General features: G+C 33.3%; 2 protein-coding genes across 3 annotated transcripts; one reads left to right on the top strand and one right to left on the bottom strand.

Annotated features, from left to right (window-relative positions):
- The first annotated feature begins 2,670 nt into the window (after positions 1-2,670).
- On the top strand, positions 2,671-8,723 carry LOC105194104 (cytochrome c oxidase subunit 6B2). Of its 2 annotated transcripts, XM_026138127.2 has the most exons (3): positions 2,677-2,840; positions 4,977-5,079; positions 8,220-8,723. In XM_026138127.2, exons 2-3 carry the CDS (start codon positions 4,997-4,999, stop codon positions 8,386-8,388), a joined length of 252 nt encoding a protein of 83 aa, XP_025993912.1. In that variant the 5' UTR covers positions 2,677-2,840; positions 4,977-4,996; the 3' UTR covers positions 8,389-8,723. The 2 variants fall into 2 exon arrangements, with proteins under 2 accessions (XP_039312354.1, XP_025993912.1); XM_039456420.1 differs by lacking the exons at positions 4,977-5,079; positions 8,220-8,723 and adding an exon at positions 3,659-4,753 and having other exon boundaries at positions 2,671-2,840.
- A 1,080-nt stretch (positions 8,724-9,803) lies between these two features.
- Positions 9,804-13,855, bottom strand: LOC105194105 (protein max). The gene is made up of 4 exons (XM_011158836.3): positions 13,614-13,855; positions 13,487-13,546; positions 12,477-12,711; positions 9,804-10,711 (listed from the first exon to the last, which is right to left on the bottom strand). The coding sequence occupies exons 1-4, from the start codon at positions 13,650-13,652 to the stop codon at positions 10,536-10,538; spliced, it is 510 nt and encodes a 169-aa protein (XP_011157138.1). The 5' UTR covers positions 13,653-13,855; the 3' UTR covers positions 9,804-10,535.
- Between the last annotated feature and the right edge of the window lie 571 nt (positions 13,856-14,426).

The following is a 14,426-nucleotide window of genomic DNA, read 5'->3' as shown; positions in this document are numbered from 1 at the left end:
ATTGCAGCAACATTAAGATGTCCGCTTTGAAATATTGCGTTGAAACATCCCATTTTTCCAAAATATTCACATAAATATTATTACAGCACATAATTCCAATGAACAAAACAATATTTGAGTAACGTTTTAAAAAACATTTTTCGCAAAAAAAAATCTCGGGAATCTTTTTCAGAAATTTCCAAGCGATCATCCATCCAAGTTGCGACTCTGGTAAACGTTGATTGACTTCCGTGATCGCTGCGAATTGATACCTCATGATGACCTGTGAACACTTTATGCTAATATGTGTATATAATTGGTAGATCAGGTCAATATACGTTATCGAAAAAATGAAATATGTATAATTAAAGCACAATATTTATATAAACAAATATAAAATTATAATTTTTTTTACTAATTTCGGAAATGCAGAATAGCATTTGGAATAACTTTTCTGTTATTTGTTTAAATAAAAATGTAATTAGAAAATATGTATCAATATAATACAATAATTAAATTAAATATGAAAAAATTTTTATTAAAAAAACAATTAAAAAATATTGTTCGTTCATTGGGCTGTAGATCGAGGTTTCTTCATATATGGATCTATTTCGTCTATTGATATAAATATTTATGTTTCTTAATAATAATATGATGCACATAGCACCACGGGACCGCATGCCCTTTTTTAGACGTCTTACATTTAGAGTCAACATTTGAAAGATGTCTGCAGACGTCTATGCAAAGTCGATTTGCAGTTAATTTTGAAAGCCGACTTGGATGAGTCGACTTACAGTCGATATAGTATGAACGGTTGTACTGTCAGGGAATGTAGAGATTCAGCGGAAAATTTAGTAACGTCGCCCGACCTTAGTTTGCTAAATGCGAATGAATATGGATGAGTTAAATTAAGGGTGACACTCTTTTGGACACAGCACAATTGGACACCAACCAATCATCTTGACTCATCTAACCAAATCAACGGAAAAACTCTAGGCATTGGCCGCTGTGAGTGGTGGTGTCCAAACGTGTGGTGTCCAATCGTGCGCACCCCTTAAATTAATATATTAATATACGCGAATATTTTGCTTTGGCTTTTTATTGCTACTACTTTATTAAAAAATTATGATATTGCAATGTTTCTGGAATATTACTGGCATATGCCATGCGATGTTGCAAGCATATTGTTAATTTATGTTTCTGCAATGTCTCCGTAATATTGCATTGCAATCTGCAACATTGCAACATTGCTGCAATGTTGCTGCAATTTTCTGTGCTGTATGGGTCTTTTGTTACTAATTTGTTGCTCACTTCCGGATTTTGTTGACCGATTCAAAGAAAATAGTGGCTGTGCTGACTTAAGATTAAAGCTAGCACAGCCATTTAAAAAAATAAAAAACAAATAAAAAAACAATACAAATTCTTTAATTACTAATTTGTTGCTAATTTGTTGCTCAATTCCAAAATTTGTTGCTTCACCCGTAACCTCTGCAAAACCACCCTAAACAGTTGTACGTTAGCAAAATACAATAAAATTTATAATTAACGAGGTATCTCGACTGATTACGTCTTTCTGATTTTGTTTCTAAAAAAGTATATAAATTTTAACAATAAATTTAAATTAAAACGTCATTGTAATAAACATTGATTGCAATAACACTGCATAACAAATTTAAAACATTGTGAAGAAAATAAGTGAAAAACCATTTAAAATCAATGTAACACAAAAAAGCGTATTATATTATCTACTCAGAGTTTTGAGGTATTTTGCTGATATACAGCAGCTACGGATGGTTATTCAAGGGTCGAGGATGGAGCAACAAAATCGTATTTGTTGAAAAACGCGAGCAAAATTGGGGAGACATAATCAGTCGAGATATCTCGTTAATTATCAATGTTATTGTTTTTTGCTAACGTATAACTGTTTGGGGTGGTTTTTTAGAGGTTGCGGGTGGAGCAACAAATTTGGGAATTGAGCAATAAATTAGCAACAAAAGATCACTAAATTTCTATGTAAGTTTATTGAATTGTGCTAAAGTAGCTGTATCAGCCTAATAAAACATATTACATATGTTTACAAATTATTTTCGCGTATGCAATACATAAATATATTTTGTGCGAATATTATTGTAAATTAAAATTATTTCATAATTTTTATTTTGATTCTCCCATTTGAAATCAGAGGATAATGTTTTTTAAATATTTAAAAAGCATAAATAATAAATGTTTTAAAAACATTTAAAATATAATTATTGTTTGCTAATAGGACTTTTGACATTAAAAATTTTATATAAATTAGATAAATAAAGAAAAATATTTCAAAAAGCCATTATCATGATGGTTAATAAACATTTTAAAAATATTGAATATAATAAATATTTTTGTAATACTTATGAAAAATATTTATAATCTGTTAAAAATAATATTTATGATCCTATGCGTTGAAGACCACAAAAATATATATTAAATATTTATAAAACATTAAAATAAATATAAATATATAATAAATATTTTATATAAAAGGTGTGCTGTTTGGATAATCAAACATTTGTTTATATCTCTCTCATTATCGACCGTCAATAATTATATATACTGAAATTTTTCACTTTCGGTCAGAAAATCCCTATACAATAGCCAATCAGTGGCGTCCTTGTGCTAACCAATGGAACATTAGCATGGATTTTATGATCGTGCGGGACGCCTCTCTGTGTTCTGCATCGTTTGTGGTGGACTGTTCTCGCACGTTCGCACTTCGCTCCGCTGACGAGGAACTCTTCTCGAGGTGCATGACGTAACGAGATCGTCGTCTGGCGCAGTGTTTCTTAGTGGCCATTTTGATCTCAACCGCACGGCTGATTAAGGTATTACGCATAACAAATAATTAGCGTTACTTAAGGCAGCCCAGCGAGATGCTCGACGTGCGGTTGTGTCCGCACGTGCGGGGCAGATTGCCGTAGGAGGGTATTGCTATTCCGGTAGTAGATCTCGAGGAAAGCCGTCGACTCGCGTTTCCTCCTCTCCTTCCCTCTCGATGTCCGAAATCCCGCGGGAACGAGACTCCCCATCCTCTACAAAACGTGAAATTTGTTTTGTAAGCGCTCATCCCCTCCACTTTCCCGTTTTTATCAATCTCGAGGACGTAAAGTTCCTGGGACTAACTGGCGACATGTAGGGTTTGATCAAAATCTAAATTCCTCTGGAGGATTCAGGATGCTGTTTCATCCTTGTTTCTCTTTTTCTTTCTCTTTTGAATGTGTTTTGCATTTCAAATAATTATGGTACTTGATAACAGCAGATAATACATGTGTAAAGCAAAGTTGCTGTAAGATCAATGTCTATCTCCTCGAGACATATGTCCTCTCATAACTTCCTCGAGACACTGCTAAACAGTGCGATTATCATGATGATACTTTTTAAATCGTAGCTTCATAATCACAGGCAATGCCCTTGAATCGAAACAAAGTATCCTTTGTTATTTGTTCATGTCTATTTGGGCTATCTGACTACGTCACGCTCTCACTCTAAGTCTGCCTGTGTATCTTTCTCTCTCTGTCTTTCTCTCTCTCGCGCGCGCAAATGCACACTTAAAAAAAAATAAAAAAAAACGCCCAAGTCATATAAAGGCGGGATGACCCGGAATGAGCCGTGTACTCATGGAAGGTAGTTTCTATCCTTATAGGTGCGTCCGTGTACGTTCTTCGGTTTGGCCCACCACCAGCATGATGGACTCAAAGCGGTACGAACGCAGCGGCAGATCGAATACCGAATCGCCACCCGCTCCGCCCTCGCCTCCCATGTATAGCACAGGTTATACCACGACACACGACAACCACAAGGGCAGAGTCAGTACGCGGCGTTCGCCCTCGCCTGGCATGGACCATCATCGGAGCAGTAGATCCTCGAGGAACGACTCTCCACTCCAAGAGCGACGTAAGCGCCGTCGCAGTGGCTCCCGATCATCCCCGGTGCGCTCCCACAGACGATCCAGGTCAAATGACCGAGATCGAGACCGAGATCGTGATAGAGAGCGGTCACGCAAGTACTCCAGAAGAGACAGATCGCGCTCGAGATCGCGCGGACGGTCCCGTTCGAGAGACAAGAGACGGAGTCGCAGTCGTAATCGCAGCAGGGACAGGCACAGGTACAGAGAGAGTCGCAGGCACCACACCAGAGCAACCTCCTATGAGTCTGATGCTCTGGAGGAGCATGGAGAAGGGGGAGCGGGGACGGTGATGCGTCAAACGGCCGCTGTTGCCCCACAACCAAATGCTTTCAAGAACGACGGTAGTTTTATGGAGATGTTTAAGAAGATGCAGGAGCAGATGCAGCCGACTATGCAAAAGCCCACTACTTCCGTATTGGAAGAAAAGCCCGTGGTACCGCCACCATTGATGGTAGGCAAGAGGAGGGGTGGTAGGATCCTAAAGACTGGTATGGTGGCGAAACCAAAGACAGAACAGACAGTGGAGCAGCCGAAGGACGCGTGGTCTCTGTACATGGCAGAAGTGAAGAAGTATCGAGAGGTTTGCTGCCAGGAGGAGGATAACACGCGGCCGTTGGTCAAATAATTTCGACAGTTTACGTCGTCCCGTCTTTACATACTTTGGCTCATTACTTTTCTTCTAAGACACCTTAGTAATTGATCATTAATCTCTAAGAAAAAGAACTGCAAAATATACACTTCTCAGAAACATCTTTCGTTCATTTTGTTTTGCTGTGAGCTTTTATACTTATTAAGCTCAACAATATAAGAATTCTTTGTTAACGATCTGAACGAAAGAAAACGGAGAAGAGAAGAAGTGCCGTGAGAAACGGACTCATTTGTGATACAGTGTCGTGTGTGCTTTGAGAGATGAACGGACGAGAGAGTGAGAGAAACATGTAGAATTTACTTTTAATGAGCGAACAGGCGTAAAAAGAGGGAGAGAGAAGGTGAAACGCAATGCAAATCCGTGCTGAGATTTAGAAATTTAAATAATTTATGGCTTGTTGAACAGTGTCCTATATCGTCGCAATTATGACGAAGTTTTCGGAACTCACTGAGCAAACGTTGACAACCGCACCGCATGATCCTAGGTTCCCTAATACGAACCAAACTAGGTAAGAGTCAAATGATTTTGTCAAAATTAATATTAATCAATATTGCTATAATATGATCACAATGTTTTTATGTTGCTCATTCACTACAACAAACATAGAGATTGCAGGAAAGTAAGTTCAGTAAGTGGAAGGATCCACGAAATTTTGGTTTTTATCGTATCAAACGTTATCCAATGGAATAAACTAAAAATGATTAATATGCTATATAACAAAAATGTTTATATTACTTTGTGCAAATATTTTTGCTTTAATTAGAAAATCATACAAATTATTATAATTTAAAGATACATGAAACCAACCAATAGTAACGAATTAATAATATTGGAACCTTATGTCTTTTATAATTCTAATTAATTTGAACATTTTATACTAAAAACTTTGGAATTATAAATGTTGCTAAATTTTATATTGTTTTTATTTAATAAAAAAAATATAACAATTTAAAATTTTTATTTATACATCTGTTTCACATTTACTATTCAACATCTTTCAAAACAAAATTACTAACGAAAAATTTTGGAAGATTGATTTCTAGTTTATTATGGATTTTGTTTTGGATAAATTTTAAATTAGCAAGTCTCTCAAATGACAATATTGTCTTATTGATTTCTATTTTATTGTTATGAATAAAAAAAGTTTTGTCATTTTTTTCAAGAAATAATTTTTGCCACTGCTATGGATTTTATTAAAAAAATATAAAATAATTTGCCAACAATATCATTCAAAAACAATGCTTTCTTTAAATCATAAAAGTTTTGTTTTTAAATATAATTTTGGTATAACAATAATTTAGAAAATATAATGTTTAAAAAAGTCAGTGAGAATCAACGCAGTTTTCCGTACGTACTAATATATGAATAACTAATTTTATTCAAAAAACATAAGATGATGCTATAACTAAATTCAAGCCATCTTCAGCAAATTGCAAACCTTAATGGAACGATATTTACGCTCTTTGCATCATATGAAACAATCATGCGAATGTCACTCACAACCGAATAACAAGTAATTAATGAACTAAAAAATTCTAAATGTGACGGTCAAACAATTCATATGTAAAGTAGCATAGAGCAAGTTTGTCATTCACCATGTGAAGCAAAGAATCTCATAATGATGTATATAATAGTCATTATAGACAATATGTAGTAAATAAGTTATACAATTACTGAAATAGCAATTAAAAGCAGTAAAAATTCAGTCAAGAGGCAGCAGTTACAACTAATATATATATATTTTTTTTTATGTATATACATATCCCAGAAAGCTCGCCTCCCCTTTTATGAGCGGATTCTTTGGAAAATTCTAAGAAAAAAGTCACAATACAAAAATGTTAAGAGGATACTAAAGTACCGTGAATTACCGACATTTATAGTGCACTAAATATCTTCGAATTGACGTTACAGAATTACAAAAATTTTTTTTAGAATTGAAATATGCGTAAAAAGAAAGTGCGCTGTAGTCAATTTTACAAAAAAATTGAACAAAAATTTATAAATCATTAAAAATCCACTTGTATAGCTGTGCTCATTCACCTGAAGTTAACTTTACCTTAATACAGAAGTTGTGTAGCTCGTACGTATAAAATGACAGTAAACACGCACTTCAGAAAACATGCACGAATAACATTGATCGCGTGAAATTACGACTAAACACCTAACGAAAAAGATATCCTAATGTGTTTTTACCACATACATATTTCGCTCAGCGAAGCTGAACTGTCAAACAGAGCATCAGAGCAATATGGTCCTCAACAGTAGTTGATAGGTCTTTTCGCAGATGGCGAAACAATCAAAAAACAAAGACAGATCTATGCGATGGACAAAGAACGATAGTCTGGTCTTGCTCGAAAAATAATCTACTGCGATTTGCAGAACCGACGTCGAGAAAGCTCTTCTTTACTTTTATCCTCTTAAGGATATTATAAGTTTTATAAAAATCAATTCATTGCTATGTTCATATGATAAGAACTGTTATGGTAATATATCAAAAAATAAAAGTTTTTATAAAAAGAAAAGTTCTTGTGGTACCTTGTCATGTCGCCATGCTTGAGCGCGCTAAATGTCAGCTCTGTGGTTCATCAACTTTAATCGCAAATAATTTGAAAAACATTATACCCTCGATGTTTTTGTATTAGGATTTTTTTTTTAGAATTTTCCAGAGAATCCAGAGGCGAGCTTTTTGGGACACCCTGTATATAAAAACTTTTTTTACTGATAACTCAAAAATGACAATTTTTGCTGTAATAAATGAACGAAATCTAAAAAAAAATCTCAGATCTGTATAATAAAATGCAATGTCATTGTTATGCATGCAAATTATCATCGAGTACTTTATCATATTAGAATGATTAGTACAAGTATATTAGTTTAATCGTATTAATACTTGAAAAAAAAATAAATGTGACAAAATTCTTGTACTTCAGATTGATTTAAACCAAATTAAATATGGAACGTCGACCCGTATGTGAAAACGTAACATTAAACGAAACGCCTTATAGATTATAGCTAGATCTTCGTGCTGATACTTATTGTGTGATTTTATATATATTTTTAAATTCGCAAAACTGTGTGCCGAATAACTTTTGGTCTTACAACACAGTTCTAAGTTAAACAAGAATTAGTAATATTATTGAAAATCAATTTAATAATAACTGATTAAACAAGCATCTAAATGTGAGAATTCTTTCCTCCTTTAAAAAACTGTAATTATCCTGGCTGAGATTTGTAATAAATTTTTTACAGTTTTTTTTAAGGGGGGAAGAATTCTCACTTTTAGATACTTGTTGACATTAATTGTTAAATTGATTTTCAATTTAATATCGTGATATTACCAATTTTTGATCATCTTAGAACTGTGTTTTAAAACGAAAAGTTATAAGCTAATTTTTTTTGAAATTTTAGGAGTTCATACATTTCATTGTTTTTGAAACAATAATTGTTGATTTGATACTAATTTTTTTGAGTATTTTCTATGTATACACACATACTATAAGTTGTTTATAAAGTAGTCATAGAAGGAAAAGACAGTTATTTTGTCCCAGAAACATGATAGAGATGCATTTGCATATCGCGCTTGTATTTACTTTTTAGGGCAGAGAGGAAGGCTGGTATGTGTTTTTAATTGAATCTGTTAATCTGTAGATACTGTTACCAGAGCTTCGTAGACTTCCAACGATGCAAGAAGAAGCACAACGAAAATTACGAGGCTTGCCAATACTTCAAGAGGGTTTACACTTCAATATGTCCGCACGCCTGGGTAGAGAAGTGGAATGGACAGGTTGACGCGGGCACGTTTGCTGGTCGTATCTAGAATTTCCAACAGCTAATATATCGCATCTGCTTTTCATCTTAGTTAAACTCTTCAAACAATCGAACAGGACTAGGATCGTGTCATTTCCTGTTGTAAAATAAGTCAATAATCTAAATAAATCTAATGACACTTCAATCTCTTATCTCTTTTGTTATATCAATATTTCCTGTTACATCATGGCAGCTACATTTGCGTGTAAAATTTAGTTACACTTCTCTCTTCTAATGTTACAATTGTAACACTCTAATTGTATGTCGAAATTTGTCTACTTATGGAACAATACATATACCATAACTTGCAGCACGTTTTAATAAAGTAAACAGTAATGTTGTAAATTAATATAAAATATTCATTACAAATCTCACCAACTCTGATCAGCTTGTTTGACTGATTAAGTTTGAGAATAGTCAACTGCAAAACTTAAGGTTGGTTTATAATAGTCCTTATCAAAATCCGGTGGCCGTAGCTATTAAGCCTGTAAAGGGGCGATTTGTAATAGTCTGTACGCCGGTTACGGCTGCGATAACCTAACCTAACCTAACCTAAAAGTGTCAATATAAATAAATTTAAATTGTACAAAAATATGAATTTATTCGAAATTGCAATGTGTAGAATTTGTTTGTTAATTTTGAGGCTAGCATAAATTACAAATGCTGACGCACGATTAATCAAGAAAATCAGGAGAAAACACCGTTGAAGTGTACGTAAAATAAAGAAAAATTTTTACAATTTATTTAAAGATATAACGACAGTGGATAGCGAACAGTTTATAAAGCAACTTTTTATTGTACAAGTATCGAAATTGTTCGGCCCAAAAAACCAAATCAATGTCGCTTATTTGAATGTTCATCTTTTAAAACTTTTTTTTAATACGTCAAAAGGTGATTGTTCTTTTACATGCGAGAGTTGCATACAATAAAGTACGGAAACGCAGAAATGTAAAAGACAAAATAATTCAACTTTACTAAATTTTCGCGCCTTATGTACTGCCAATTTATGGCAGTATGGCATCAATTTTACTTCTTTTCCGATCTTTTCATTGGCCGTAAGCCAGTAAAGTTGAGTCAACTTTTCGATTATGGCCAAAAGCAACAGATTATTGCCAGCCATTATAAATGGTAATACAAGTTTCCTATCTTCCAACTTTTACAACATCGGCTAAGTCAACAGTTACAGCTATCATAAACCAACTTTTAAAATTAATAGTATTTTGTTTTTCCCATCTGTTGTCTGCACATTATAACTTATTTATGTAAAATATACTTTAAATTAATAACTTATTAGATTAATAGTGGTCAGTTTTAAATTTTGGAGTTTGCAAATTTAGTTTATAAATTTAATCGATCGATTAGGTTAATCGGAGTTGGTGGAACTGTCCTTATCAGTGTTTTTGATCAATTTACCCCTTGATTTAAACGTTTTTGATTACTCGACATTTTAATACAATATTCGTTATAAATGAAACTTTATTAAGCAAATATTGCATAGTCCTAAACAATATCAAGATATCGACGTGGCGCATGTATCATGTTTGGAATAATTAATCATTAACAATCAAGTAAAATTATGATACTGGATCAATATTAATTTATAATTTGATAATAGACAGTCAGTTGTAGCAATTAAATTCTGAAAGCGATTTCCGAGATCGAACATCGAATTAAATTAATAATTAATTCGGAGATGTGAGGCAATATTGAACTTATGATAGAGGAATAAAAATATTGCTACATATTCGGTTTGTTATCAATTATTGTTATCCATGTTCTGTTGGCAATCTGCGCGAAGTCGAACATATCTGCGACAGACCGAAACACCGAAACGAATATAATTTATTCGCATCAATATTTTTGCTTAATATGTACTTTATATACATTAAGTTAGAAATATAAATGTGCAAGATACCGACGTTTTTAATGTCATCTTTGCTCGCCGTACGTTCTCGGACATCGTTTCACTCGTCAGGAGTGTCGCTATATTACAAATATTCTACAGAACATGATCTCTAATGATTTACTTAAATAAGTACCTAACTACCTACGCACGATCGCACAATACACACGCGATTTATATCACTTACAAATATCTCGAGAGACGATCATCATACGAAAATAAAATATTAAGAAAAGGGAAAGTACGAAGTGTTGTCAATGATGCGGGCCAGCCACCTTTAGCTTCTTTGGCTGTTGGATCGCTTGACCAGCTTCGCTGTCGGAGGACTCTGATTCAGTGTCGTTGTACCCACTCGTGCCCACTGATTCAGCTTTTACCCCGCACATGTCAGCCCATCCATTGAGCACGGCTTCTTTTTCTAATGAACGAACTATTAAAAAAAGATAAACTAATTAAAAAAAAGAAACAAGAGTAATATTCAATTTTTTAATCCTTAATTTACCGAAGGGTACCCATATGTATTTTGTACAGAAATTCAATATATAGTTAATTTAGAAAAATAACTTGTTATCATTACTCAAAAATTAAATGTTACTATTTTTATTATTTTATTCTTGACATTAAAATTCCTGAAGTCTGCAGAGAATTCGGTGTTATGGTGCACTATTATGGGAAAAAATTACAACTAATAGGCGTGAAACATTGACGATGAAATTTTGTCTTTCATGTCATTTCATTATTATGTGTTTCATTGTGACTTGTCTCGTATTTACCAAATTTGAATGGGCCACAAGTTACTTTTTAATTTTATGAGTGAACATATATTTTGCTTCTTTCAACATCCATGTGTTTTCCTGCCTAAATAGGCTTCACTTTACGTGCTTTTGACGACTGTCGGGAGAGAGAGGCGGAGAAGAGCTGAGGCCTATTTTTATAAATGTTTTTTTTTGTTTTATCCCAATTTTCATTTATAAATGGTACATAAGAAACTTTCACGTGTGATTTCTCACTTATGACATCACGATTTTATTATAGCCGCGGCGACTACTCAGGAGCCATAAGTTAAAATCAGCATCATGATAATTTTATTGACAACTTATGAGAAAGTCATTTTTAACTGCTTGACTTATATGCGTGCGATAAGTTTCTCAAATTGTATTTTATTTATTGATTGTGATTAATTTATATTGTTTGTATAATATTAGCAATATTTTTATTAGCGAAATAAAGATAAGATGAAACGTTTGCCTCCTATATATATCCTGTATATAATAATCAATTTATAATATAAAATAAGCATTAAGCAAACACTGAAGTTGCATAGTCTCAATCTACGCGACAATGTTAGAAATTGTACAAAGTAACAACAAACGAAATGTTACTGTGTTATTATTAACGTTATAAATAAGGAAATGTAACGTCATTAATTATTCATTACTAATAAAAGTAATTGTAACGGTAATGACGTTACAAGTAATGCGTTATTTTCCAGTTCTGGAAAAAATTATATCGGAATTCAATGAATCTTTGAATTCTTATACAAAATACATATAGGTACCAGGATAACTTCTTTGGTAGAAAAAAGTTATATATGTATATACCTATAAACCATAAGTGCAAATGTATGTGTATATTAAGAATTTCATATAAAAATAGGGGTACCTAGGTACTCTTTTGGTCAATATAAGTTGTCTGGATCTTCAATAAAGAAAAGGTTAAAATATTTTCATTAACTTTTACTGTAAGATTTTGGAAACATTTAATTTTAAATTGAATTTTGCATTATAAGTATGTGTAAAATTTTATCCTGTAGATATTTTCTTTTAATTTGAGGCATGTGTATAAGATAGAAGATTAAAAATTATTCCAATTAGTAGAGATGGGGAATAACAAGTTTGTCCTCTAATTTAGATTTAATTTCTAAATTGTTTGTTTCTAGTTTTTTAAAAATAATGTAAATATCAATTTTATTATAATGTTATGTTAGACCCATAGGAATTATTCTTTTGATTTGTATTATGTTTTGATTTTTCTTGTGTTTTTCTTTTTAATTCAACTTTCACCTTTTTTTTTTATTGAAGGCCAAATTTAGAGTACAATTTGCACATAAAACAAAATTTTGACTAGTGTTACCTTTCTTGCAGGTGTGCGTTATACGCAGTTTATATGTAGAACTTAAAAGAAGAAATAATTACTTTGAGCCTCGAGAAGATCATTCTGCCTCCTGAGATCATCGATATCTTGTTGATGGGCTCCAGTTTTACGTCGCATGAAATTAATGTACTCTGCTGCTTTCTTTAAGATTTGTGCTCTGCTCGCAACTTTTTCTCCTTGTAGAGCTGGTACAACGTCCCTAAGACTGGAGAAACTGTCTTTGATGTGGTCCCGTCGCTTCCGCTCCAAAGCATTATGATGTGCTCTTTTCTCTGCCTAACATCACATAAAATGTCTTATCAAGTATTTAAGTCAAATAATACACAAAAAATATCTACAGGATAAATAAAGTTGAATAATACCTAAATAATAAGTTTGAAACTAAAATTGGGATCCCTCCATTGCTCATGAATAGCTGCATTTAGCAAAAAAGTGAGCAGTTTTACAAGTGCTAAAATTTTTTAATATAATTGATTTATATATTTAGATCTGACAGAAATCAAAACTAGGAGAATCAATTATTTTAAAGTTTTTAAGTCATTTTATAACAGTTGTAAAGCTGTTTTTTTTGCTGAATGCAGCTCATATTGCATTTAATTGATCTTATGCCTAAACTCCTAAAGATTCAACTTTTACAATTAAAAATTTACTTCGTGAGACAGTATTGTTTTTACTATATTCTATCGTTTTGTATTAAACTACATCAAATAAGTATATTTTTAGTAATTATTTCGATGAAGCACCTATTCTAAATAATTACCTTTTTAAATGGAAAAAAAATCACTTTATTGCCAGAAAAATAAATAGTTGTCTTTATTGAAAGCCGAAAAGACTATTATTTTACTGATTATACTGATTGCATATAGATATCAGCAAACAACAATAAATAATATTAATTGGTAAACGTATTATGGCATTAAGGAAAAGAGGTTAGATACATCTAATCTTAATACTGTGATGTTATTGGGAAAGCAAATCGAGCAAAAAAATTCTTGGTATAACACAATAATTACCCGAGGAGAAAAATTTCAGGGACGATACATAATCTTACCTGAGAATAGTACTGCGTATTGTTGGAGTGTCTCAGTCTGGAATCCGAATCGTCGCCATCCTAAAAAGATGAAAGTTCTGTTCGGTGAGAAATTCTACCGGAGAGCTCGTCTGTATGTGCTACTTACGTCACTCTCAATATCAATATCACGATCATCATCGCTCATCTTTGGTGTACCGGGAATTCGCAGAGAACAGGAGAGCAACAATCTACGGCCAGCGTAGGCGAACAGTAACAACAAACTTATGACGATCCGTAGTAAGCATCAATCTGAATGCATTGTTGAGAGCTCAGATCGCGTGCTCGGCATTTACATTGCTCCGTCAGGTAGCGTCCTGCATGATCACAATTTGGGCTGAGGTCCACTTGACGCTACAAATGCTTCGAAGCGTTTGATTAACCAATCGGAGCAATGAATTTTACAAATTGACCAATCAAAAAATACTTAGAAGCATTTGTAGCGTCAAGTGGACCGTAGCCTTGATCACGTTGCGATTGACTACAGCCATTGGCCGTATTCAGCAGACTCTTCTAAATCTGAAAGTCTGATTGGATAATCTAGAAGAATATACCAATAACAGCGAGCGCTCAATCAACTGTTGAGTCCTCTGAATGCGGCCAGTGATTATATATTTAGCAGAATCAACCAGTGAATTATAGGCTGGTATTCATAGTCGATTCTTATTTCAAAATCGTCTTAAGTAACGTCTTACGATGCTAATACGGCTCTCTGATTGGTTGATGGCATCTTAAGATGATAATTAAGATGATCTTAAATATAAGAATCGACTATGAATACCGGCCATAGACTTGTTTTCTATTCCTGCACTAGAACGTTCCTTCTTGCTTTGGCTAAAGCCTGCCGCAGACGATACGTTTTTTCTTACGGGATTGCTTACGTGCTCCTATACTGGCAGTCTTATGCTCAATGCACACAATA

Source organism: Solenopsis invicta, chromosome 13 (assembly GCF_016802725.1).
Source record: "Solenopsis invicta isolate M01_SB chromosome 13, UNIL_Sinv_3.0, whole genome shotgun sequence".
NCBI classification, from domain to species: Eukaryota; Metazoa; Arthropoda; class Insecta; order Hymenoptera; family Formicidae; genus Solenopsis; species Solenopsis invicta.
The sequence above is the reverse complement of the archived record's forward strand: the minus strand, read 5'-3'. Positions and strand labels throughout refer to the sequence as shown.